Source organism: Parus major, chromosome 2 (assembly GCF_001522545.3).
Source record: "Parus major isolate Abel chromosome 2, Parus_major1.1, whole genome shotgun sequence".
Lineage (NCBI taxonomy): Eukaryota > Metazoa > Chordata > Aves > Passeriformes > Paridae > Parus > Parus major.
This window is the reverse complement of record NC_031769.1, coordinates 109,609,429-109,635,916: the sequence shown is the minus strand read 5'-3', so window position 1 is coordinate 109,635,916 and position 26,488 is coordinate 109,609,429. Positions and strand designations below refer to the sequence as shown.

The 26,488-nt window shown below is 39.3% G+C and overlaps 1 protein-coding gene across 5 annotated transcripts in view; it reads right to left on the bottom strand.

Moving 5' to 3' along the window:
- The window catches only part of SPIDR (scaffold protein involved in DNA repair), a 194,718-nt gene that overhangs the window by 25,132 nt on the left and 143,098 nt on the right, over positions 1-26,488 (bottom strand). For 4 of the 5 annotated variants that reach the window (XR_004496079.1, XR_004496080.1, XM_015618459.2 and 1 more), the window contains exon 11: positions 1,692-1,850. The exons of the other annotated variant lie outside the window; for it this stretch is intronic. Coding sequence is in view for 2 of the 4 variants with exons in the window: in XM_015618459.2 (XP_015473945.1) it covers positions 1,692-1,850 (159 nt within the window). In the remaining 2 variants the exon portion in view is untranslated. The remainder of the gene's footprint in view (positions 1-1,691; positions 1,851-26,488) is intronic. 5 annotated transcript variants of the gene reach the window in all.

Genomic DNA, 26,488 nt, shown 5'->3' with positions numbered 1-26,488 from the left:
AGAGTAAGTACTCCCTTGTATTCATTTCAGCTATGGCTTTACTGTGGTTTCCATCACACCTAGAATGTGTCCCAAACACTTAAAGTAATAAAAAATTATAAAGCAGAACTTAGGCTTAAACAATTAAGAAAAAAATAAATCCCTGAACAATTCCCTCACCCACCCATCTTGTACAATGAAATCACGTTTTAACCGCTGCACTGTCCCTGAAGCTACACTATACTCATTTTCTTTTAATGTTCCCTAGCAGGGTTACCACCAGCACAGCTCCAGCTGAGCCACCAACATTTTCAGCAGTGCTTCTTCTAAAGGTCCTCAGAATAGCCAGAAGTAAGTTACTGCTGCTTTGAAACAGAATTTACATTATGAAAAGTCTGTCTCTTATTAGTTAGGCAGAGTACTGGAAGCACCAGCAGCCAGTTGTAAAACTTCATTTGTATCCAGAATTCCAAAGCCATTATTTAATTTGCTTGGAAAAAATGTAACTTGAAAAAAAAAGCCAGCAAAATAATTAAATAAGAAGACGTGTTTGTTATTAAAGATCCATAAAAATGCAAGTAGGCTCAAAATCCAAAGGCTCTGAAAATTAACACTGCAAGTACATAAAAAGAAAAGCATACTGAATAGAGCTGGCTGGAAAACAACAATTCCATTTTGCTAAACATTTCAAGGCTTTGAAATTCGTTTTTGTTCCAATATGAAACAAAAATGAGACTTTCTCAAAGTTTTCATGAAATGAGAATAAGAGAAAGAATATTCACTCCCTCTGGACCTGAAAAAAATCTTCCCAACAAAGCTGTCTCCAAAATAGATAATGTTTCCATGAAACATTCTGGTTTTGATGAAACAGCATTTTTCAACAGGAAAAAAAGTGTCAGCAGAAATACCATAGCCATTCTAACAGCAAAGGCTTATCTAGATCGGATGCTTGTACGAATAAATTATGTTGAGAACTGAACCAATCTACTTATATTTATATAGGTCCCCATGAGAACATTGTATCACTCTCCTTAGTAAGATACTCTGAAAGATAATCGATCTATTTAATTTTTTTTCTTGACTAAAGATATTTTTATTTGAAGAACATAGCAGCAATCACAGAATAAGCAAAATCTGAGATGTGCCATAAGTCAATTTGTTCCTTACCTGGGGGAATTTTTCTATAAAGTTGTTGACATTCCTATTCCAAAAAAAGAATGGTTTTAAGATTTCCAATTTTTTTTTTATTTTTAAGAAACTTACACTGTGGTTCTAAAGCCATATAGATGTAACAGAAGTAAGCCCTCATATACTAAAGGAAAGTCTGTGCTTGAAACTTCAAGCCATACTGGGCAGCACTGTAGAAAAACTTAGTGCAGCAAAAAGTTCTGCAATGAAAGGGAGGTGAACTAATGTTTTTTCATCTCTGAATCCACTGACGAGGAAGAAAACACTCATGTTTTATGAAATATTGAACACACTAATTCTTTACTCTGCTAAGTGTGTATTTGTACATTAGCTTATTTATGCTCATTTTGGAGAATGGTTGGCATAAGCATGGCTGGGTGTCCCAAAAGTGGCAATGAGAACATTTGCTTGAACAAAGCCAGGTTCAGGTGTTTCAAAGAATGTTGGTCACAGAAATAAATAAAAAACCAGATCATCTTTGCCTGCCACAGCAAGCAATATGTTCTTCCATTAATTCTTCTCACCTTCCTCTTGTAGTTCTCTGCAAAATTTTCATTCCAGCTAAGCAGCAGGATTTTCCTTCCCATCTCCTGCAGTACTGCTCAATGTCATCTGTGGAACTCAGGGACTGCAGCTGCACTTCACTGAACATGCCATAGGCATCCTGGACAAGGAAGCATAACCTGCAAAACATTCCTCCATTACTCACTGGCATCTGTTCATAACAAATCAGTGAGCAAAGTTCTGAAAATGATATTACAAACTTCAGGACAGGGCTTATCCTCTACAGCATCTGCTGAATTCCTATCGAGTAACGTATCAATAAACAAACCCAACATCATTAAAGGTTTTCTCACGTACGTTTTCAGGACATAACAGGGCCATGAAGCAGAGAAGCGTGACTAAAACAAAGAGAACAGGGCCTGCACTGGGGATCAGATTAATTAACTGCTATGCATATGTGGCTTGTATACTTAAAAACGAAGAAAGTTGAATTTTGCCTTACTTGAGGTGAATTCTGCAACAAAGACAGAACAACAACAGAAACATAAATATGTGTGTGTTTATAAATATAAAAGTTCTGCTTAGAAGTAAGCAAAGCAACATACTTCACAAGTAATAACCACCAAGACTGGCAAAGCAAGCATTACATTTTCTCACACTTTTTAAAAAAAGAATCCTCAGGATGCAAAAAAGAATGAAACATTAATTTTTCTTCAAAGAAGAACAAAACTAAACAAAACAACATAAAACTGGAGACTGGTATATTCAGAGTTGTGTATGAAGCCTAGAGGAGCTATTTTAAGAAGGTAATTAAAGAACCTGCTAAACAAACAATTTGATTAAAATCTATGGAAGTAGGGGCTGTAGGGCTGGGAAGTATTGCTTAACCAACTTGATGGCATTTTGAGAAGATAGTACTGTCATAACAGATAAGGCAAAATCAGTGGATGTCATACATTTAGATAGTCAAAAGCACATTTCACAAGATTCTGCACCTGAGATGAGCAGCCACGATAGCATGAGTCATGCAGGGCTGGAGGAAGGAGGCCCCTGTCTACAAGATTGGTTTTAATTGCCTCAGAAAGAGACAGTTAAGCATGGAAACTTTTCAAAGGGAAACAAAATTTACCTTTGAGGGTAGCACACACATCTTTGTTTCCAAATAAAACTCAGAGGTGCACCAGGCAGCAGAATTCACTTCATTTGAAAGGTACGTGCCAAAACTACCCTCCCCAGAGCAGCACCATTGTTCTCAGCAAGCCAACTCCAACTGCTTTTGGAACACATCCTACAACGTACATGCACCCTGAAAGCATTCAGCAGCAGTCATTACATCTTTATAAAATAAATTTCAAATTAAATGTGCTCCTACACTGGAGAAATGCACATTTCTTCACATGGAAAAGTAGGCACTTAAAAGAACACTAATCACACTTTCCTTGTTCATGATGAAGTGTCTAACTTTGGCTCAGACCCTCAAGAAGGCTGTATTTGATGTAAGATACAACCCCAAAGGCTTTCTGACATCAGCAATTGTGCAAGCACCAGCTAAGAGTCCTCATTTTCTCAAATTCTGGTGCTGGTTTTGAGGAGCAGGGAGGGACAGGACTGGGTACAAAGACTCCCATATTTTCCCCTACCTCTAGCTACAAAGGTCCCATACAAACGAAGTCATCATCAGAAAAAAAACCCCAAAACAAACTAGAAGGACTAGGTTTGCCTGCTGCTTTCCATGTCAGGACTTTGCAATCAGTTAAGAACTCCCCTGAGCTTTGACTGATTTGACTGAAACTCCCCATGATATTGTTATGTTTGGAAAACCAGAGTTCATATTCTCTGAACGTTTCTGAAAATCAGATTGAGGAGAACCGGAAAAACAAAGTTCTGCCTATGTTAACAAATTGTTGACTGTTAATTGTGAAAAATTAGCCCTCTGTATCTCAGAGCAAGAAGGGCCAACTTAGTTAGTGTCTCAGATCAGATCAGTTCAGCAGTCTCTTAACTGATCACTGGAATTTCTCATATCTTTAGTGAGACATAACTGAACACAAGTAAGTCTCAGACTAGCTGGCACCAGGGTCATATTAAGTCCTCTGGGACATGTTAATTGCCCAAATAAAACTAGCTTGGTTGGTGCTGAAGACATCAGTCACTAAAAGAGCATTTTCCAAGTCCTTTTAAGTCGAGCAAAGAGATGGTTTCTGTCAAACATGGGAATCTCAACTCCCTGCATCCCTGGCCACAGATTTCCATTCCTTTGCGGTGGCACATAAATGGCTAGGACAGGAAACTGATCTGACCAAAAAATGCTGCAGCCAAATCATCATCAGCAGCAGCATCATCTGAGTTCCTTGATAATCAACTCTGTAAACTCCTACTTGCATGGAGTACTGCTTCTGGGCAAGGATGTATTTTCTTTGAAGCTCCCACTCCAGCTGTCCAGTGTATGCAGCACATACAGGAATCTCAGGTCATATGATAGGAGAACAGTCATCTTATGACCATGCTCAATGCAGTGAAGAACTCTGTTGTTTGAGGTTTCTACCAGTAGTATTCCCATTCACTCTGGGAATACATTCATTATTATTGGCATCATGAAAGAACACAGAGCAGCAGATTCCAAGTACCTTTGCTCTGTCAGGTTTGTACACACAAGAGCAGACAGACACTGTATTTACTACACTGGCATTTAACAGTGTCCAAAAGGTAGCCACAGTTTCTCTGCAACATGCATTTAAAATAAAATGTTTGTATTCACTCACTTGGAAGTCAGAAATTCATTAATAACCCTTCAGACACCCAATTTCAGTCTAAGAGAGAAATATCCCAGATCAACACCATGAAGAGAAGTCCACAAACACATTCTCCCTGCTTCACCATGCCTTTAAAACAGTATCAATGAATGATGGCAAAACCTTGTAGTGCTATAGGTATTTGAGGGACAACTGATTTTTCCACTTAATGACTATCACGAAATCAGCTGCATCCCACAACAGACGCAGCAATGCACTTGGAGAACTACCCTCTTGTTCTTTGGAACTGGTTCTGTTCTATGGATTTTGTACATGCTGTCAGCATCACTGACAGTAGCAGCTGCATTCAGAGCCTATTGATTCATGACCTTAACTTCCTTCTTTTCCCCCTTGATTTCACTTTATTCCAAGAACAGTGCATTTGGATTATTTTCCCATGTTGCAGCGTTGCTCTCATATTACAGCAAATGTTCTCACAAATTAACTTTTAGCAGACAGTCTAACTGTGATTAAAGCAAACAGCTTGTCCCATTACTTTTTTCCCCCCTTTGAACCTCACTACCATTATGAAAACCCACATCAAAATTATGAGAAAAGCTGCAAAGCCAAAATGAGTATCTGCCCCCAGGAATCCAGCATTTATGTTTTGTACACATCTATAGGAAATGCCTTTTTTTCATAAAATGTGGATTTGTATCAGTTAATAAGGTTAAACGTACCTTTACCAAAGCCTTGTCAGCATGCATAGTACTGAACTGTTAGAAAGAAACGACAGGCAACATCTTCAATTTAATCAGTGCTGCTTGTGCAGGAGGAAATAAAGGCCATCTTTATTTTTGGGACAACAGGATGTAACCCTGTGTAAGACCCTCAACTTAAAATATGGGAAACTGAAATGTCTCATGTAAAATAGCAGAGAATTCACTCCAGGAGAAAGGAGTAGCAGGAAAGCCAGTAGAGGAATAAATGCTGGAGATGCAGACTAAGGAAAAGGTGAAGTATGACACAATGGTAATAGCAAAGGGGGCAAAGATAGGGAATGATAAGAAGTGAGGCAGAGTTTAGCTTTTTTTTTTTTTTTTTTAATGCAGTGACACAGAAAGTCTCATGCAAAAGCTTGGGAAGATTTTGCTAATTTGCTAATAGCCAGAAGCAAGGATGGGGGCTGGAGGAAGATGAGGCTGATTACTGTGCATTATTTCTATGACTGCGCTGATCTTTAGGACAAAATGTCTCCCACTAGAAATCTGGAGAGGATTACAGGATTAATGCCATGCCCTTCTCCCAGTTAGTCACTCTTCATGGGTAAAGGGTAAGCCCTTCTTTTATTAATATGTTTTTATGCATGAAAAATCATCTCTCTCCATGCTGCTGCCTTTTATCAAGCTTTACTTTCTGGAGAAGTAAGGGCAATGAAAACCTTCTCCATTTTTGGTCACCTCCAGCCTCCTCAGCAGCTAGTGGAAAAGAATAAGAAAAGGAAGATCTGCCTGCAGAGGAGATGAGAGTGCAGGGAGGCCAGAACAGACTGATTACACAGACACTGAGTCTTGGGAAAACAAACAGCAGAAATTTGTCATGAGCAGATCTTAACCAACAAGTAATTGTTTTAGCCTTGGGTCGGAGGACAACTGTGTGGCCCAGGGCAGCTCTCCTCCATGCACAGCTAAGCTGTGCAGTAAAGCACAAAGGACAGGACAGCCAGACAAACCCCACCACCTTTGCAGCACTCTGCACAGACCTCATTATTGCTCTTTCTTTGGAAGGGAGTGAAAGGGGGGAATGGGAAAATGCCTGAAAACTAATTGACTTGTATTAGCTCTGATATTTGCTCATTCTTTATCTTAACCATCCATGAGACAGCTGCTGCTGCTTTGTTTGTCAGGAGGACTTCTTATCTCTGTGAGGTGCGGTCCTAGCAGAGGCATAAAGCACACGTACATAAACACACACAAACAAAACCCCCTCTCCCTTCATCACCAGAGGCACAACACTACCTACACAACTCCAATTCAGCAACTTGTCTGGTCAAGTCTCAAGGTGGAGCTGATTAACTCCTGCTAATATGGCTCAGATTCAAATTGCAACCTGCAGGACACCACCCTACCTGGGTTTAATTTATCCCTACCTTATGAACTCCTTGCATTCACCCTACCCATACAGTAACTGAAAAATCAAACTCAGAGCACGGGGACAAACTGCCCATCTTCCCCCTTTTAACACTAGCAGGATTTCTCTATTAAAAACATGCAATAAGTTCCTTCATGCTCCCTTTTGAAAAGAATGTACCCACTGTAGCCTTCTTTGGGGAGATACAAGATTTAGAGTTTTCTGCTTAAAATCCATACTGTTTGCTGTCAATAAAAAGTAACTGAAACTCTACAGAACACCATTATGGATTGAATGCTACAAATACAAATTAATGATGATTGTAACTATGTCCTTCTCTGCATAGGTTGCAGAGGCACACAGGTACAGAAGAAAACACAAGTACCATCCTTTCCAGTTTATAAGAGGAATGTCAAGCTGGAAGAAGAATCCTGGTCCAAGTACAGACATTTCTAGCGCCCAGCCTGATGCTCTGGTTTGAACCACTGACATGAACAAAACAGCAATAATTTGCTTTGAATAATGTAGGTCTAAAATCACTGAAAAGTACAGTTTGTTGTCACTTATGTTTTTATTTGGCAGCTGTGGAAAGGCTCAGAAGGAAAGAAAGAAAAAGGCAGTTCTGGAGTGCTGGACCTGGCAGAAGTACTGGTGGAAACTGCACATGTGATAGGAGTACCACCTGGGAAATTACCTAGTCTTATTATCTCAGCATCTCAAATAGAAAATATGTAGCAGAGGCCTCTCTGGTCTCAGGAAAGGAAACTTTTATTTTTGCAGACACCTCCTAACAGAGGATTTCTGTAACACACTTGCAAATACCACAGTAACTATACTAAGTCCCTTATTTTGGACTTTCCTTGCTTTTCATTACAGTTTTTATACACGCGTTAAAAAATTGAGTGAGAGTGGTTATAAGATAACTGTTGCTTATTTTTATTCACTTCCTTGAATCATCACATAGTTCAACACAAACTGGAAAATCAAATACCACTTCCACAAGGTCTTTCATGATTCCCTGCCTGCTGATTGCTTTTTCCATTTCTTCATTCATGTTAATCCTTCCACCTACTATTTTCTGCCCGTGGCCTGAAGAAGCAGCACTTCTGTGGGAAACAGTTTTTGTGCGTAGGAAGAGACCTGTATGAGCCAAGAGTGTCAGCAGAGCTACCTTTTTAATGCAGAATGTGCTGGTAGAGAACAGGGCTGCAGAGCACTGCAAACGTTCCCACTCGAAACATGGAACACCACCTGCCTGGTGGGAGCTGCATACAACTTGTCAGGAATTGGTGTAGCACGAAAGCCAGCTTTTTGTACTCGCCATGACAACCACATGTGACAATTTTTTCTGCAAAAAACATTTCTTATACGAAGTTTTCACGTGACACCACATGAACTTTTTAAACTCTCCATCTGACACTGTCTCTAAGTGCACTTCTGAATGAAACTGCTGATCTGTGTGTTTTGTTTGTACATGGAATTTCTCTCAAAAGTAAACAAAACACTTAAAACCATAAAAAGACATTCCTGACATCCACTCAAACACGATATAGAACCTAAGCTGTAATTTCAAACAGTTACAGAGTTGCATTTGAAAAACATTTTCAGAATCATGGATAGCTTCGCTTATGTCAGACTCAAAAATGAATACTGAAGTTGTTCTACATTCATAGTTTAAATCCAAACTTATTAAGCCATGTAAGTCAATTTTAAAAGTGATAGCTGGTTTGGAAGACACAGAGAGTTAAGGAAAAATAACTTCCTAAGTATTGCCTAAAAGTTTATGTAAGGGCTAGGCCATAATGAAACAGTAAGGCCTTCCCCCTTCCAGATCCCCCTGGCATCTCAACGTCCCATGAGACATAATTTATGGTCCTTCTGCTATGATCCATTCCATACAGATTGTTATGTAAATAAAGCCAATTTTGAGTGGTAACAAAAAAGCAAGCACATCAGATCACACCAGCTTGCTTCATTCACTGTGCTGTTAATTGTAGTTGGTAAGAAAAATAATGAGGCACACACTCCTCAGGTTCTCCAGTGTACCATTACTTCAGCATGGAACCCCATCACAGCCCCTTGGTTATTTCAGTATACAATTCAGAGAAAATATTATTTTCCTGCATGTCACGATTTGCTAATCAAGAGTAAAAATGTATATTTAAGAAACTCACAGGCTCAGTTGAAAACTGCAAGTCTTTCTTATGGATGATGTCCAATAGAAAAATTATGTTCCAAATATAACATGTAATTACCACCCAGTCATTTCAAGTACTTATCTATGAATCTGAGGAGGGGTTCTTTGTTTATTTTTTTAATCTCAAGACTTTGTAATTATTGTTTTGGCATCCATGAATTCCAACAGTTGGTGGGGTGCTGCCAAAAAGATCTTTTCTCGCAAGGTGCTCAGCACCCTCCTTTCCAAGAAAATCAGCGTTCAGTTGCTGGTTCTGGCAGTGTTTCACATCATCTTTGCTGCGCTATGTTTCCTCCACGCCTCAGTTCCTTATACGTAAAAATCAGAATAAAAGTCCTGTCTTCAAAGGGTGATCTGAAAGCAATAGCTGAATAACACGATTGTATCTGGGAGGGCTGGTCCACAAAGCCTATTATGTGTGCTAGATCCCATTGGAGTTAGGGGAGGAGGCTATATATATGTATGTGTATATCTCGAGAGGAAGGGCTTCCTTGCAGTATCAACTAATTTCTTTCACCCTGCAAGACTTAGAGAACTCTCAACTTGCCCTGCAAAACCCACAGTGAGGGCTTTACAGCGTCTGGAATGAAGTAAGAACACTAGCAGTGGTACCGGGGTCCCTTATCTTTCAAGACTGTATTGTTTGTGGATTATACAGATTTACTTCTGAACCACAGAGAACCATGAATGGGATCCTGGAAGATTTTATTTTAAAACAAAAAATTAAAATGCAGTGAGTATTTAAAAACCCCCTGCCCATTTCAGTAGGCACAGATCATCCAAAATCGTATTCTTGGTAGTACAGCACTGCTCATGCACTTCCTATGGCATGTGGAAGGTAAATGAAATATAGCAACCCTGCAGGATTTCTTACACAGCTGTGGCTGTATTCAATAAGATACTCTGCTGTGTCAGTGCCACATCATCCCACTGAACTAGCAGAAAAGTGTAACATTCATCAAAAATCAAGGGCAGAGCAAAGAGCCAAGAAGAAAAGCAGAAGTGCAATCTTGCCAGGGCTCCCTACCCAGCAGAAAGGCAATTTTCCGCTTTCTCGCAGGGCCTGCCGGTTGTGTTTTCCACTCACGCTGTTTTCCTGTGCTCCGTGTTAGTGGCTGCCTGTCCTAGGTGTGTTTCTAAATGAGGGAGAGGGAGCGTGTTTGTGTGTGTGTGCCGTGTGTTTACAAGAGTTATGGTAGCAGTTCTCAGCAGTCCTCTGAGAGTTCTAGGAAACGGCCCCTGTTATTTTATTCTCGGTCAATGTCAGCTCATGTCAGGCACTAAAGATCACACAGGACAGCCCTCTGCATCTCGCAGTCCTGGCCGGAGGCCTCAATGGGAGAGGGAAAGGGAGAGAGCTGCGAGTGGGCGGAGAGCCTTCCCAGCACTCTACCAACCACTGCAGGAGGAATTATGATAAACACCACTCTGGAAACCAGATACAACAGTACATTGTGTTCTTCTTCGGAAAAACAACCCGACTTCAGCTCACTTAAAGTAAACAGTTAATCCTGTTTATCTTTTTTTTTTTTTTCTTTCTTGATGAGTTGTTAACAGAACAATCTCTTCTGCAAAGCAAATAAGAGATCAGTCCCCTAAATTCATACAGATTTTTTTTTTCTTTCCCCCAGAAAAAAAAAAAAAAGCAGTTTGATATGTAAACTTTCTACTATCAGCAAACAGTGTGGAATAACAATCTTTCTTGGCTTAAACTGACTTAACAAAGCGATGCCAAAACTGAATGAAACCTTTCCCTCACTTACATATTTTATTTTGGAAAACTGAAGTCCCAAACAGAATGTTCTATTCATTCCTTTTAACTATTCCGTTTCTGAAAAGAACAAGCAAAACTGGTAAACCAGAAAAAAAAAAAAAAATTAAAAATCAGGGTATTTGTTGTCCTTGCCACTGGAGCACAGGGTGCCTGGGGAGTAGAGATCAGCTACTGAGCAGGGGGGTGGCTGGCCCCAGGTTTTCTCTGAGAGGGGAAAAAAGAGGAGTCAGATTAATTGACTGCAACTAAGGTAACAAACTGTTATCCTCCTTTTCAAAATATATGCTTACTGTGCAAATTCACGGTGTCCCTGACTTCCAATAATAAGGGTGATTAATCAGAAAAGCAGATGGAATTGATTATGTTGTTTTGCTGGAGTCACCACAGTCTCCCTATTAACTACTTCTTATTGGGGACTTCAACAAAGTCCACTGAAAGCTACAAACTTTCCCAGAGGGAATTTTAATTTTTAGCACTCAGGAGTTTAAATAGTTCCAAAAGTCAACAACGAAAGTGTGCTTAACATCCCTGGTCAGTAAAGTTTGTTGATTTAGCTATTTATAATAAAAAAAAATACATGATTTGAAAAACTGTAAGAGGATAAGAAAAATATTTCCCTGTTTTATTTTTACTCATTTTGCAAGCTCTGAGATCCTATATTTTCTGTGCAAATGATGTCATGAAGTGCAAAAATGTAAATTCATGTGAGTGAAAGTCTGATTTTCAGATCTTTTAAAAAATATTTTACATGCAAAATTTTTATATTTTTCCTGGGTTTTGTTTTGTTTTTATCTTAGAGATCTTAATTTAGTTTGCATTTATTTTTCAATCTTTTGCAGCAGTTGCTGAATTTACTCTGGTGAGCTCTAATGTGACAGAGCAGGAAAAAGCAGAGCTATTTCCCATTGCAGAAGGGAGGCAGGCTCAGGAGGGAGCTATCAGCATCTGCAGCCAGAACCCCAGAGGAGCAGCCTAAGGACTATTCCCCCAATCCACCACTTATCCCACCATGGCCTCCAGCTAAGACTGGAAGAGCCAGAGTGCCTCCAGGGACGACTGGAAGAGCCAGTATTGCCAGGACAGGACTGCTGTGGAGCACTTGTCTTGCTCCAGGTGCACCCTGTCCTTTAACCCCCACCCTCCCAGGGCTGCACCTGCACAAGAAAAGCATGGTTGTCCCCTCGTGACTGCGGGTTTGTCCTGCCAAATTTCTCCCCAAACTGACAGACAGTCCACAGCCCTATCTATGAAGGATCCAACTTGCACCAAGGTGCTGCAGCTCTGAGCAGGGTGGGCACTGGCTGCAGGACTGCAGGGAAGAGGAAACAGACTTTGGTGAAACCTCTCTCTTGGAAAGCCAGAGAAGAATGTAGCGGTCTTACTGTCTCTACTTTTTTTGGGAAACTCTTGGGCGTAGGAGAAGAAAGCAATACACCTAAATCATTTAGGGTGCAGCTGTAACCCATGTACAAAAAGGACCCTCACGTTTAACCCCGTGGTGGCTGACCACCATCACACATTCCTTCAGGAGGGAATGGATCATCCGAGAGGAATGCGGATGAGAGGTGAATCAACTGCAGATCCTTAGGAGATGACACAACAGCAGGAAGAAAATGTGGAAGGTGAAGAAGACAAAGACAAGGAGGAAATATTCTCTGGTATCACCTCTTTTCCACTTCCTTTCTTACACCTTGCTGTTCTCCATATCTCTCTTAGCTAGGGATGGAGGGAATTGCCAATCTGTGGTAACGTTTTACTGTAGCAGCACTCTCCCCATATACACTGGGATTTTTTACAATAAGAAATTATGGACACAAAAAGCCCTGCTGAAAGAGAGGTGCAGATGGCAGCAGTTCTTCCAGCTTGAAAATGAAAACCTAAGTTTATTTGCCATTTTAAGCTTTTATTTGAACTTTGCAAAATGAGAAATCCCATTTTCTGTCACAGGTCAAGCAAAGCTTTATAAATTATTTTTAAATAAGCAGTGTGTTTGGGCCATTATCTAAAGTTCACTCATTCCATTGATTTCAATGAACTTTATTTCATGCTGTATAACAGGCAGAGAAAATATGTGGTCAGCACCAGCTACATTCCTTCATCTTGATTTCATTTAATCATTCATGCAAATTCCATGCTTCTCTTTTAAACCATCTAAAATGAACACCAATCAAGGATCAAACACTGAAGCAATTTTATAAGCACCACACATAAATTTTATTGTAATTTCAATAAATATTTTTTAGCAGAATCAAACTTGGAATACAACACACAGTACATAAAAAGAATCTTAAATTTGCCATATTCTCTCATTTTTGTTTGTCTGTTTGGAGTTTTTTTGTTTGATTGTTTTTTGGTGGTATTTAATTGGGTAATCTTTAAACAGTCACAGAGAACCGCTCACTTTCAGCACTTTGGTTATCTTCAGATGTGTAAGATTTCAAATATTATGTGGGCTAATGGGAACTGTCCTAAAATAAAAAGTCTCTGCTACAGCATTTTAATCTCAATCACCTTGTACAGATGATAGTCTATATTTTATATCTCATGCATGTGGAATACTATTTAATTGTAATGGCATAGTCAGTAATTACACTGGATTTGATATAATAATCCTGATCAAATACTGAGAAACTATGTTGTGCATGGTAAATTTGATTCCTTTCTTTGCTTCCAATGCAAAAACCCACAGTCCTGAAAATAAGAACCTGTTCAGATATCAGTGCAGCATGGTTTGTTCTCATCATTTATATTCCAAGGAAAAGAAGAAAACAGGACCAAATCTAATCAAAACTACAGGAAGTGTTTAGAGGCACAAAAGATAATAACGTAAATTAGAACTGGATTAGGGCCCTTAGTAAACCTATCTATTCATGCCAAAAGAGGTGATTTAATATTCTGTGGTTAAGATTCTGGGTTTGCGTCTTATCCAACAATACTAACAATAACACATTGTTCTCCTACCACCATGCTGGTGGTGTTACAGCCTCTGATGTGATTCAGCACAGACTTGAAGGGACAGACACTGCTAAACGTTTGGATTTTCCTGAGCTGCCACCCATTGCAGGCCAGCAGGAGATACACCACAGCCAAGATAACAAGATAACTTTTGTCTCTAAAACATGCAGTTTCCTGTTGATACTGTTCTGCATTGTCACATTTGCTGTCTTGTCCCCTTTTTCCTGTCACACATTCCTTCTCTAATTAAGTCTTCAGGGTACTGCACTGAGGAAACATTAGGACAGGGACTTCTCTGTGCCGGCAGAGCACCTGAGATCAGGGTACACGCCCTGATCTTCACCGGAGCATCAGTGTCACAAAAGCAGATCAAAGCTTTGGTGTAGCCGTTTAATCATCAGTCCCTGCTGCTTACCCTTCTAAACCACAGGCAATAAGGGCTGGTATTTGTATTTTCTGAGTACTGTCAGCAACTTAGCAGTTGCATTTTTCCCTTTCAGGCCCTCCACTTGAGTAGGATCTCTTTGTGCAGAAGGGTGTCAGATCAGGCGGTGAGGCTGCTCCCCCTGGCCTGGCTTCCCAGTGCCAGAGCATTCAGGAACTATCAGAGGGAGGTCTGAAGGTTGCTTTAAGGGGGTTCCTTCCTACTGGACATGTGATTATAGGATGCAGAGAGCCACCAGCATATGAAAATGACAACATTTAAATAAACACGAGGCAGTATTTTCATGCATTGCCTGTTGTCACAGGACACGCTGTCCATGGTGTTCTCTCTCTCTCCACTGCCAGGTAATGTGAGAAATGTGGTTTTGGATCACTGTGACACTATGTAACTCATGTACCCCTAAGGTGAAGCATAAAAAGGCCCTAAATTTAAATATCTAAATATGCTAAAACAAAATTGACAAAGTCTTCAAACAAAATTATCAAAAACAGGAAACAAAACGCCTACATTTTAAAAAAATGTGCTTTCTGATCACCCACTTTTAAAACATTTCCTAAACTTCACTGCTGCAAGAAGTGTGAAAATATCAACAAGACAAGAACACAACAAATGAAAACATTGTAAGTGAATCCCACTTGGATCAATTCAAGCATTCTGCATTACCAATTTTAAAAAAAACTAAGCTAAAAAAACCTAACCAAAGTGGAATTTCTAAACAAGTGGTTTCAGAGTAGGAAAATGGCATTGTTTCAAAACATAGCATTTCAGCAATTTCACAACTTTTCATTTGCTTGTACAAGCTTTTCATAAGAAGTTTCCATTATTTTACAAGTTGATCTGACATAAAATTATTTCTTTGAAAAATTCCCAACCATTTTTCCTAGAAATATTTTTCAAACCTCTAATGCAGTAACTATTCATTAACTTTCAAGGCTTTGTTTTGACAAAACGTATTTATTTAGCACACCAAAGAATAATTATCCAGTATGCCTGTGAGTAGAAGCAATGTTGAACATTGTAATATAAAGATTTATTTCCCCTTCTTCTCTAACAATAGCTGTAGAAACACATTTGAACATATGTACTGGGTTTGGCTCCGGTAAAGTTAATTTTATTCGGAGTAGCTGGTATGGGTCTGTGGCTTGGATTTGTGCTGGAAACAGTGTTGATAACACAGGGATGTTTTAGTTATTGATGAGCAGGGCTTGTACAGTCAAGGCCTTTTCTGCTCCTCACCCCACCCCACTGCTGAGGAGGCTGGAGGTGCACAAGGAGCTGGGAGGGGATAGATGACCCCAACTGACCAAAGGAATGTCCCAGATTATATGGCATCATGCTAAGAAGGAGAAAGAGGGGAGAACACTCAGAATGGTGGCATGTGTCCTCCCAAGTCACCATTACCCATGATGAAGCCAGATTTTTCTGGTGATGGTTGAACAACTGCCTGCCTATGGGAAGGGGTGAATGTATTCCCAGTTTTCCTTTGCTTGCATGAACAGCTTTTGCTCTACCTGCTAAAGTGTTTTCATCTCAAACCATGACTTTTCTGATTCTCTCTCCCATCCCACTGTTGAGGGATGGAGTGAGTGGCTTAGTTGCCATCTGGGGTTAAACCCTGACAACACATAACTTTTGAGCAGAATAAAAGCTCTAGGGAAAGCTGTAAAAAAGCCACAAGCCTCTCTTGCATGCTAATTTTAAATTTTGGAACTTACACAAAATAAGAGCAAAATTTCTGAGTTTACATCTCTTCCTGATTGTTAAAACAAGTCTGTTAAAGCTTAGGAGAAGTAGAAACCTAGTGGGGAAAAAAGGTGATCTTTATCCTTAGGAAGAAAACCCAAAAAAATGCTTGAATTCTTTACAGAAAACCCAAAAGATTGATACTGCTGGTGCCATTCCTGGAGACTGAACATGGCTATAGCTGTCCTCCTGGGAGGCCACCAGAGTGGGGTTCTGGCCCTGATCCTGAACAAGGTAACATGAGAACTGCATTCTGCCTTTATCAGCACCTGAAACAAAGGTACTGAGCTGGGTATGGGAACTGCAGCCTGCCTGGAAACCACTTGGTATTTGAAGGAAGCCAGTGGAGAAGCCCAGTGAGGATCATGAAGAAAAGGGTCTTATTCCAACCTCCTTCATTAGCTTTTCTTACCTGGATTCTGCTAGGTTTGAGGCAGTGCTGACTCCCAACAGCAGCTGCAGGATCTGATTTTACAGTGTAACTGCACCTACAGTTTCCAGAAGCGGTTAATATGCATTTCCAGTGAAAAGGGGGAGAAACACTCATGAGAATTTTCTTGTAGAAAAGAGATCTACAACTTGTACCTAACCCAATGGGGATATATCATTATCACTAATTTTAATTTCAAAATTGCAACTGGCATGAACCCTATTTCACTGGTCTTTTTAAGCTAGTCAATAGGTTCCTTAACTGGCAGTCCCACAAAATAAAAAACAGAACTACATTTTGAATTTTTTTCAATTTGTATGGAAGTTTAATTCACCACAAATATTTCTTTCTTAACCAAAAAGTTATTTATCTACAGCACACACAAAAATTTATCTTCTCATAGGACAAATATATGTGGTATCATCTGATTTGGGACGAAACACCAAAAGCACATTTAATTTCATCCCACAGTGGTTTAATCTGAATTCATAACTCTGTCTTTCCCCGTTCATTTCCCCCTTCTCCCCAATCTACTATACTATACGTGCTGTTCACTACTGCATATACTGACCTCTGTACACCTACTGAACCCAAATCTCAGCATAAGGTATCAGTGAAAGATTCCCAGTATTCCTCATTTTTTCATTCCACATGTGGACACTAGCTTTAATCCTACAGCTGGTGTGTTAATGTATTAAAATCCTTATATAAACGGTGTATTCTTTGTACACTTTATATTACAATTTTGAATTATTATTAAATTGTGATTATTAAGTGGTAGGAGCTGGGATCAACCAACTTTGTAAATACAGCTTTGTGAACAACAGTCAATTGATGAAGTGGCAAGAATGTTTTGTAGAAGTCAGTTACAGTTCCTTAGTAGGCAATAGTGTTTTCCAGCTGAAAAAGACCAGTTAACAAAAGATTATGGTGAACAGGGTAGCAAAAAAAATGAACATAAGTTCTGTTTCACATGCACAAGTCAACAACAGAGGAACAGAAATCTCAAGGCATGGATGCAGCTTTGTCTTGGGAACTCCGGGTAACATCTCTAGTGTCAGCACTTATAAACCTTAGTAAGAAAACAAGCAGCGACCAGGTGCCAGAGGGAAACACTGAAGTTATTCCAAAATGAGGTCATAGGAACAACTCATCATTTCCAAACAACTACTGCAACAACTGGATAGAGGGTGCTGGTGCTGGCCTGGAAGGACACACTCTTGGGAAAAGCACCATCCTCACCACCTGCATTTTTGCCTGCCTGAAGAACAACAGGGACAATTTGTCTGCTTCAACGGCACCTACAAGGTGTTATTTATTCAGCTTTAGAAACACACAAATGGAAACTACTGTTATAACTGCTATATTATGATAATTACCACAATGATCCTCTTCTTCTACTGACTCCATTTATTAAAGCTGCCAGAAAATATTGCCTAACTGTGACCACTGTTTAGGAGTTAAGAAGCGGTTCAAACTTTGGGGATTTGCAGTTGCAGAATGGGTTGCACCATTTCAGAACGCAGTGGGTGAAATGGAATAAGGGGAAAACGCATCTTTTGGATATCAAATGCTTCCTAATTTTCTTATATGCAGGTTGATTTGAGTAGCATTAAATTGAAAAACAGTTAAATCGCTTGTATTTTCAAAATAAGTTATCTGAAGCCTACACTGGAGAGAAATAAAATACCAGGTATTTACACAACACACAAAAATAGCTTGGAATCTTATGACAGCTGCACACAAAGTGATGCTCCCAGAAAGCAAGACTATTATTTTTCACACAGCAGCAGCATTTTCATGTAGAGTAAGAAACTTTCACACAAGCTTTGCACCTCAACAGGTCTTTGAAGTTTTCCTGGAAATACAACCCTGACAAAAGGAGAAGCCAAGGAATGCTCTTCCTTTGTCTTTCCAAGTCCTTCCCAACACCTCCATTTAATCCAATCAAATTACAACGATCTGTGATGAGGTCAGTTTGCAGTATGAAGAAGAAAGCTATATGAAAAGAAAGAACAACATCTACTATCTCTGATCTCTTCAGGCTGTATTAATCTAAGTAAAACTGCTCAAAGAAAACAGAAATCAGACTTTGAAATGCTCAGGGTCAGAATATTTTCTCTGTATGAACTTCCATGTTCTACTTGCTTTGTGTAAGACAGTTGTATTAAAAGATTGAAATTTAACCTAGGCACTCTCAGGACACAGGAAATTTTTTACATTGTTTTCAAATTTCTAGTTGAGTAATGAAAGAAATATTAACATCTCCACCTACACTTCCCCACAAACTAAACTTTTTAATGACCAGATTCAGCTAAGAAAATATCCAACTTCTCATGGCATGCTCTCATTTGAGTGCTCTTTAGGCTTCAAAATCATTTTTGTCATCTGCAACTTGAAATTATGTGCACCGAAAGATTTTTCTGAAAAATCATAAAATTGTGTGTTTTTCATGATGTACGAGAACAGTGAAATTTTAAATTAAACATTTTTCCTGATGCAAATGTAGATGTATATACACATCCGTGGAAGAAGAAAGAAATATACAAATACATACTGAACTTTCAGACTTGAAATCACTATTTTCCAGGTGGTATCCACAAACTCAAAATTCCACAGATTTAGGATCCACAAACTAAAAACCAGTTTAATGTCAGAAAGTGGAGAAACCAGATGAAGGTTTTTTGACCACTGATTCCACAGTTTTAAGCTGTCCCCTCTCCTCCCTCATAACTGTGATGGCAAAACCAAGTTGAGACAGCACAATAAATCTGATCAGGGAATGGATTTGCCTAAACAAACAAATTTCAGATGCAAAAATGAAGTTATTTACCTGCAGTACTATATCCAAATCTAGAATTTTCAGCCCAGAAAAGACATGAGAAGTGCTGGAGCAGCTCCATAGGAGGGCTACAAAAATTACCAGAAGGCTGGAGCACCTCTCCTGTGAACACAGGCTGCTGAGACAATTGGGATTGATCAGCCTGGGGAAGAGAAGACTCTGGGAAGACCTTATTGCCTTTTAATATTTATAGGGGGCTTATAAGAAAGATGGGGACAAAATTTTCAATTGGTTTTGTTGTGATAGGAAAAGGGGTAATGGTTTTAAATTATGAGGGTAGATTCAGACTAGATATATGGAAGAATTTATATTTTTTTACAATGAGGGTGGTGAAACACTGCAACAAGGTTCCCATACAAGTGGTAGATGCCACATCCCTGGAAAAATTCCAGGTCAGGTTGGATGAGGTTCTGAAAAACCTTTTCTAGTTGAATATGTCCTTGGTCAAGTCAGGGTGGTTGGACTAGATGGCCTTTAAAGGTCGCTTCAATCCAAACCATTTTATGATTCTGAGTTTTTTTGGCATCACAAACAGCTGTCCCAGCTCATTTGAATGGGCACCCTGGCATGTACTGGCAAAAAGACAGCTCACTGGGGTGAGGAAATCTGGGAAGATAGACATGGAGTCAGATTAATTTGAAAGCAGATTAGAGAGAGAGAATAATTTAGCATGGATTTCCCAATGAAAGATCACAGCTTTGTCACGCCTAAGATGAAGCATAGAAACAAATGGGCTTTCTGCCACTGGTTGAAGGTCCAATCACAATCCTTCTGCCTCAAGCATTTGTCTTTTGGCTTGGTTTTGATGGAAATATTGGTCTGAATCCCCACAGATTGGGGGATTGTAATTCTTGCAAGAATAACACTTGTAAAAATAATTTTTACACAAAATATTTACACAAATGATAGCACACAATGTAACATTAGAAACAATACTGCATTTTAATTTTATAACTGCAGAAGAGACAGGCACATTTTAAAATGTAAGCTTAACCTAGCAGGACCAGCAGAAACACTTCAAAATCACTGAAAGCCAGTCTAATGGAAAACATGTTTAAAACCCTATAAAAAGCTTACTTTTTTGCATATTTTAAAGTCCATTTAGTCTTTTCAGTTTGCCAATGTGCATTTATGACTGTACACTACAAAAACACACAAACACATAATCTAATTTCCCCAGCAGAATCAGTTCACTAACACCGAGTAAGTAAAACAGTCTTCAAAAGTGAAGGCTTTCAAACTCAAATTTCAATCTGTGTACAACTGCCAACTACACACCTGACTCATATTTCTACTCATTTACTTTCCATATAGTTTACTGAATATATTCAGCTTGATTCCATCTAATGGTCTGCTCTAGTGATTTTCTATTTTACTTGTAAATCAGTTTTATTTAAAAAATTGTTTCAAGATCCTTCAGTGACATCTGCAACTCCTGAAATACACTGGACTGAAAAAATTTTATGATCAAGTGAACATATTCCCTTTAGTATTTCCTTTTCTTGGACTGAGGCAGATCAGCTGGTAAATTAGACTGTTATGAACATTGCTTCCGTTGGTTTATCACTTCGTACTTGCAGGAATTAAAATTAATATTTTTTTTTCATAATGACCAAAATATTTAAGGAGATAGTGGAAAACGCAGCAAATTTTCTTGTTGATATAAAGGAATGGGGAGAAAAAAAGAAAAGAAATCATGTTTGCTGTTTTTAAAGAACTAAATGGATATAAACTGTCAGACTCTGGGTCATCATTAAGTACAGGCCAGAGCATTGGCACGAATGACCGTGTTGTGAAGCCTACAAGCTTTATTTGGTTTTCAGTTCACATTCCTGTAGAGTGAGACATTCTTAATTTGGGAGAGCTACGGGTAAACATTTATGGGAAAAAATTATTAAATATTTCCTTTCACAAAGGTAGCAGGCAAAATAAAAATAAAAACAACTCCTGCACAAAATGCTAAAGGTGGTCTTTAACCATCAAAATTCTGCAAAGCAAATGAGGAATCCATGCTCCCTTCTGACAGACACATGGGGCTTTTACTATTGGGAGACCAATCTTCCCTCTGCCATTTACCATTCACAAGCTCCTACTACATATAGTTTCAGATTGGAATAGTATTATCCACATGTGAAATGGATATCCAAATAGTCCAGTCCATCATATGGAGATAATAGTAGCACCTAGATTTAGCATTACAGAAGAAGTGAAAACACTTACAAGATAATGGTACTTATTACACCACCTGATGTAATACATAACTACTTTGGTCACTTCCCAAACCTCTCACTGAACTCCAGTAACCTTTGAGAGCTGTTTGTTGCAATTCAGTTTATGAGACAATATTTTAAATGTTCTTACTCCAAAGAACTCTTGGAATGATGAAGATGTCTGAATATTCTCTTTCTAAATACGAAACATGTTCTGCTTGCAGAAGATTTCAGAATTTTAAACAAATATAAAACACAGTTTATTCACCCCTGTGAAAGAAGACATCCTGTAGAGGGATCTGAGGCTTGAGTGGACATTGCAATTTCTGCTGGCTTTAGCCCTTGACACTACAACTCATTTATCTAAGTCTGAGAAATCCACAGGAACACCTTGGAATGTGTATCAGTGTGCACAGGGAGCTGAACCTTATTCTAACTCTACAAGCAGGAACATGCTGGCCTGACTGTACAAGGACCAGGGATACCAAAGCTCTCTTCCTCCCTAGAGAAAATTCAATGGCACAGACACCACTGCTGCACTATAAACATTATGTGATTTTTAGCTATAATATATACAATACAGACAGTTGCCTCCTCTTCCTTGTATCTATAAAATATATTATATATATATATATAGATAAAATATGTATCTATAAAATGATGTGTGCCTCCTGGCTTCTTAGGAAAGGTGTTCCTCTCCTGATCCCTCACTAATTGTCAATACCAAAGTCCAGAGAGTTTGCACTAAATGGGAAAATCTTTGAGAGCAACCTGGTAGCTTCTTCCAGTCAGCATGCAAAGATGAGGTTGATTTTCAAAATTTTATCAAGATTGTGGTAAGGCCAAGTTTTTATTATTACTTCCAGTATTTGGTGCAATTTCCTATAAACTCCCCAGTGTAGCTCAAAAATAATCTGGGGCACCATCAGTATTAAAAAACCTTGGACATATGTTTTCCTGAAATATTATGCAAACATCTAGAAGAGTTCTCTTTGTGGTACCACCTTAATGGTGTCATACCAGAAAAGGAAAAGTCAGTAATGATAAAGCAAATTTTGCTTCTCAGATGTCCAATGGAATGATACACCAAAGATTTAACCTTCCAAAGGAACAGGCAACAGATATTTAGCAGAATTAGTTCCACAGCACTATGTGTCACCACAGTTATGCATAAAGATGTTACAGGGCTTGGCCTTTGAGGAGAGAACAAAACAATTGAAAAACACGACTGACAGGAGGAGAATAAACTACTTTTTCCTGGGAACTGAGCTATGCTAAATAACTGATCCTTCTCGAAAAGCCACCAGTATCATACTTCTTTGACTGTTCAGTCAAACTGGGAGTATTTATCACCTGGTATTATTAGTCATGCGACTACAAACATTAATTGTATTTGTTAAAAAAAGTTGGTGTAGTAATTGCAGTTTCTTACTCATGAGGGATAAAATGCTGCATTCCACTTCAGTTTATTGAAAATTTCAGGACTATGTTAACTGCTGCCTAGTATATCTAAAATATAATCAAATGAAGTAATTTTTTAAAAAATAAAAGATTATTTATATGTGGCTTACTGTATTTCTTCTAGGAAACAATAAAAGGGTGAAATGTCCTAACAAGGCATCAAGATATGATGACATGGTAAAGGAGATAATCCAACCTGATTGCCACACCTTTTAAAATTATGTATAAGGAGTCTTTTGTTCCCTGGTTTTTTGGAATGTCATGCAACTCATAAATAATAATCTGGACCTAAATAAACACACGCTAGTTTAAAATCCTGTATTTATTTAAAGCATTAAATGAATCATTACTTCAAATATTCAAATGGCAGTATATTTCCTCAGTTTCTTGCCTAACATTTCTTTTATAAAGGCAACCTAACACTATGCCAATAAGCTAATGGCAAATTTTTCTCAACCTATTTAAAACATTCACTGGTCAGTTTTAAATCCCATGAGAAATGTTTAGTATTAATATATATCATGCTAATTTAAAGTAAGAAACTATCTGTAAGTCTTTAGAGCAGGAGAACCTGAATTATCAAGATTTTTTTCAGTATTCCCTTAGTAGATGATGGGACAAAAAGGAAGCAGGGCTAATCTTGGATGAATCTCCTATGAAAAAAAAGGGTAAAATTGGTGCTTGAAGGATTTCTTGACAAAAATGACAATGTCCAGTTGCCCACTCCCAACAGCCCCCTTAAGTAATAGATAGTTGCACTCAACTAAAACCACCTTTGTTTAAACACACTGTTTCCCCTACCCTCCCTCATTATCTGGTCAGAAATAATGACTATCTGATTAATTAATTGTTACTCAATTACCACCTAATCCAATCCCCATCAACCAATCCTAGGCACACCTTTACAACCACAATAAATAAAATGAACGTTCATCTCCTCCTCTTCTTTTCCCACATCTCTTTCCTATCCTCCCTTTCCCACTCCCCCCAGATGAACACATTCTGGGATTTATTTTCCTGGCTGAGATCCAAGAACTAGAGTGTTCTCTCTATATTTTCCCCACAGGATGAATAAGAGATGCTGGTCCGGAGCCCATCATCTGGTCTCACCTTGGGGTGAGTGTCACTGACTCCTGCAGTGTTGCAGTTCTAGCAGAACTCCTTAAAAAGTGGTCCCACATTGCCCAACATTCTTTGACTCTCTTCCCTCCTCCAATGCTATTTTTTGGGATTCTTTTTAATTTCTCAGCTCCTTTCAGAGAAGCACCTCCTTAGCACAGCTCACGTTAATTGTTCAGAGAAAACTTTTATTCACCCTGAGTGAACAAACTACTTTAATTGTAAAACAACCAAAAGAAACACAAATTCCTGAATAAAATTCTAATCACTGTACTGCCCCATTCCACATGCTCTGGAACTGGGCTATACTGTATGCCACATGCCAAAATGATTTGTATATACTATTGACATTTTTCATGTTCCCCGCAATGTTTGGAATACCACACAGCACAGGGTGCAAGAAGATAAGATCATTTATGTAAGCAAAATATGACCTTACCAGTGTGTAAATCCCTTATGTGCGTATGCAGGAGAAATAGCTGCGAGTACCAGTACTATTTGTATGTGTAATTATTTGCTTTACATGCCACATCAATTCCGCAAACAAATAGTAACTATTTAGCAATATTCATCTCTTTCTATTGTAAAACATCTAGGAGGGGAGAGACACAGAGAAAGGTAAGACTTTAAAGTCCACTAATAAATATATACTGGCTGCAAACTAGTATAGAGATGTCAAGTCTGTGCTGTGAAAACAGAAATTCATGGCTGATAAAACAGCAGAAAATGGAAAGAACAGCCTGATCCAAGAAATCAAAAGTGCAACAGGCTGTGCTGCTCTGGAAAAGAAACATGGGCCTAGAAACAGTAAACACAGAGTTTATATGTATCATTTATTCATATAAACATATACATATATAAGCCCACACACATCCTAAGTTGTATTCTTGTGGACTATTTTTTTTTTTTTTTTATAATTCAAAGCAGATATAGATGAAAGTTACTAAACCTTCCTGTTTAGAATCTGAAGGTGATAAGGTTAAGTACTCTGGAATCAACAGATGACACATTCAGTTTTCAGTACAGATATATATTCTGCAGAAATCTGGCATTATATCTCTTTTCAGCATTTTGCACCTGTGCCTCTCATCATATGATTAAATAATGTCTTGTAGTAGCAGGCCCACAGCTTGAGCAGACCGGTGGTACTGGGTGAATCAGGGGACATTTGAGTCCCACTGCTGTGCAAGAAAGAAGGATTCTGTCAGCCCCGGGTCAGGCCACAGGTAAGTGCCACCCACATGTTGCTTCCCACATCTGGAAAGTCTCGTGTGATGCTCTCACAGAGGGAGCTGGAACAGTGTGGTTTATCCCCTGCTTGGGAGGATGGTTGGGGAACAGCTTTACTTCAGCTCTCTGTCCTGCATCTCGGAATATTTCCTGCTTGGGGTGGCATAACCTCTCAGGCTGGAGGAGGAAAGTCAAGCCTTTATCTCTCTCCCCCTCCTCCCTTTCCAACCCCAGCTGTTTCCATGGTAGAGCCAGCTGTAGCTGCTGCCAAAGAAAACAAGGCATTTTCCCACCTCGAGGGCATTCCCCTTCGAACATCAAACGTCTACAGCAAACAATGGAGTTGAAACAGCTTTGCAAATAAAAGGTCACAAGAATTTTTCATAGTGGAAAATATCAGGCTACCTACAGGCAGGGGTTGCTTCCAGCTCACAAACACTACACATGCTTTCAAACACTCTCCACTGTGAGCTGAGCTAGTCTTTGCTGAGACATTGCATGGTCCCAGTGATGTAACTTGAATTAATTCTCCCTCAAGCTATTTTGTAATCACCTTAATTGTCAGGTCTTAAAAAGAAGAGATTTTTAGTTCTTTGGGAAGGGAGTGCATTTGCATGCGGTAAGAAGCCAAGCAAACTAGGGTGTTCTGAAACAGCAGGTCACACACTTAAGCAGCGAACGAAGTAGGGGAAAGGAGAAAGGGCATGTGCTACTGGAGAGCTTTAGGGAGAGGAGCAGAGCATGTGATAAGCTGTTGAGGGAGCTGTGCTTTGCAAGCTCTAGCCAAAGGACAAATGAGCAATGCAGAGAGCCCCTGGCTGCCAGAAGCTACTGAACCCACACTAGAGGCCTCCATGGAGACTTGGCAGCATGGGGTTCAGCAACAGCAGGAGCCACATGTTTTCTGTGCTCCTGCTCAGTGCCTGCACATACGCTCAGCACAGCAGTGTCCCATGGGGTCACGTTTCCCCCTGGCCACCCTGACCCCACCCAAACATCCCCTCTGCTCCACTCCACTACAGCACTGGCATTCCTGCCTTCTCCACAAGTACATTCCACTGGTCTTCCCTCTCTCCCATCTCTCAGAAGCAGAGGGGTTTGTCAGGAAGTGTGTGATACCCACTGAGCACTGCTGCTAAGATGAATAGGGAACTCTTAGTCCCTAGACCAAGAGCAGAAGATGAAAGGTAATTCAAGAAATCATTTGGTGGGAAAAATACTGGACAAGGTATCACTGAACAAGTTTCTGTTACTAATCCCTAGCTAAACTACAATTCCTACAGATGAGCACAACGAAATAGTTTTACTGTGGGAAATTACCAGAGTTTAAATGTGCACCCCACATATTTGGCATTCATCTCCTCCAGAATTTTGCATACAGGTAAGCCTCAGCAAAGAGGGAAACAGTGCTTATCTGCATTTTTCTGTATTGTTTGGGCTGTGGAGGAAGGGAGTGACAGGCACAGGTTGAAGGTTCTGAATTTTCAGAACTAATTATGTGGAAAATTAAAATTGTCATATTTTTGTAATAAAAAGGGCTTGCTTTAGA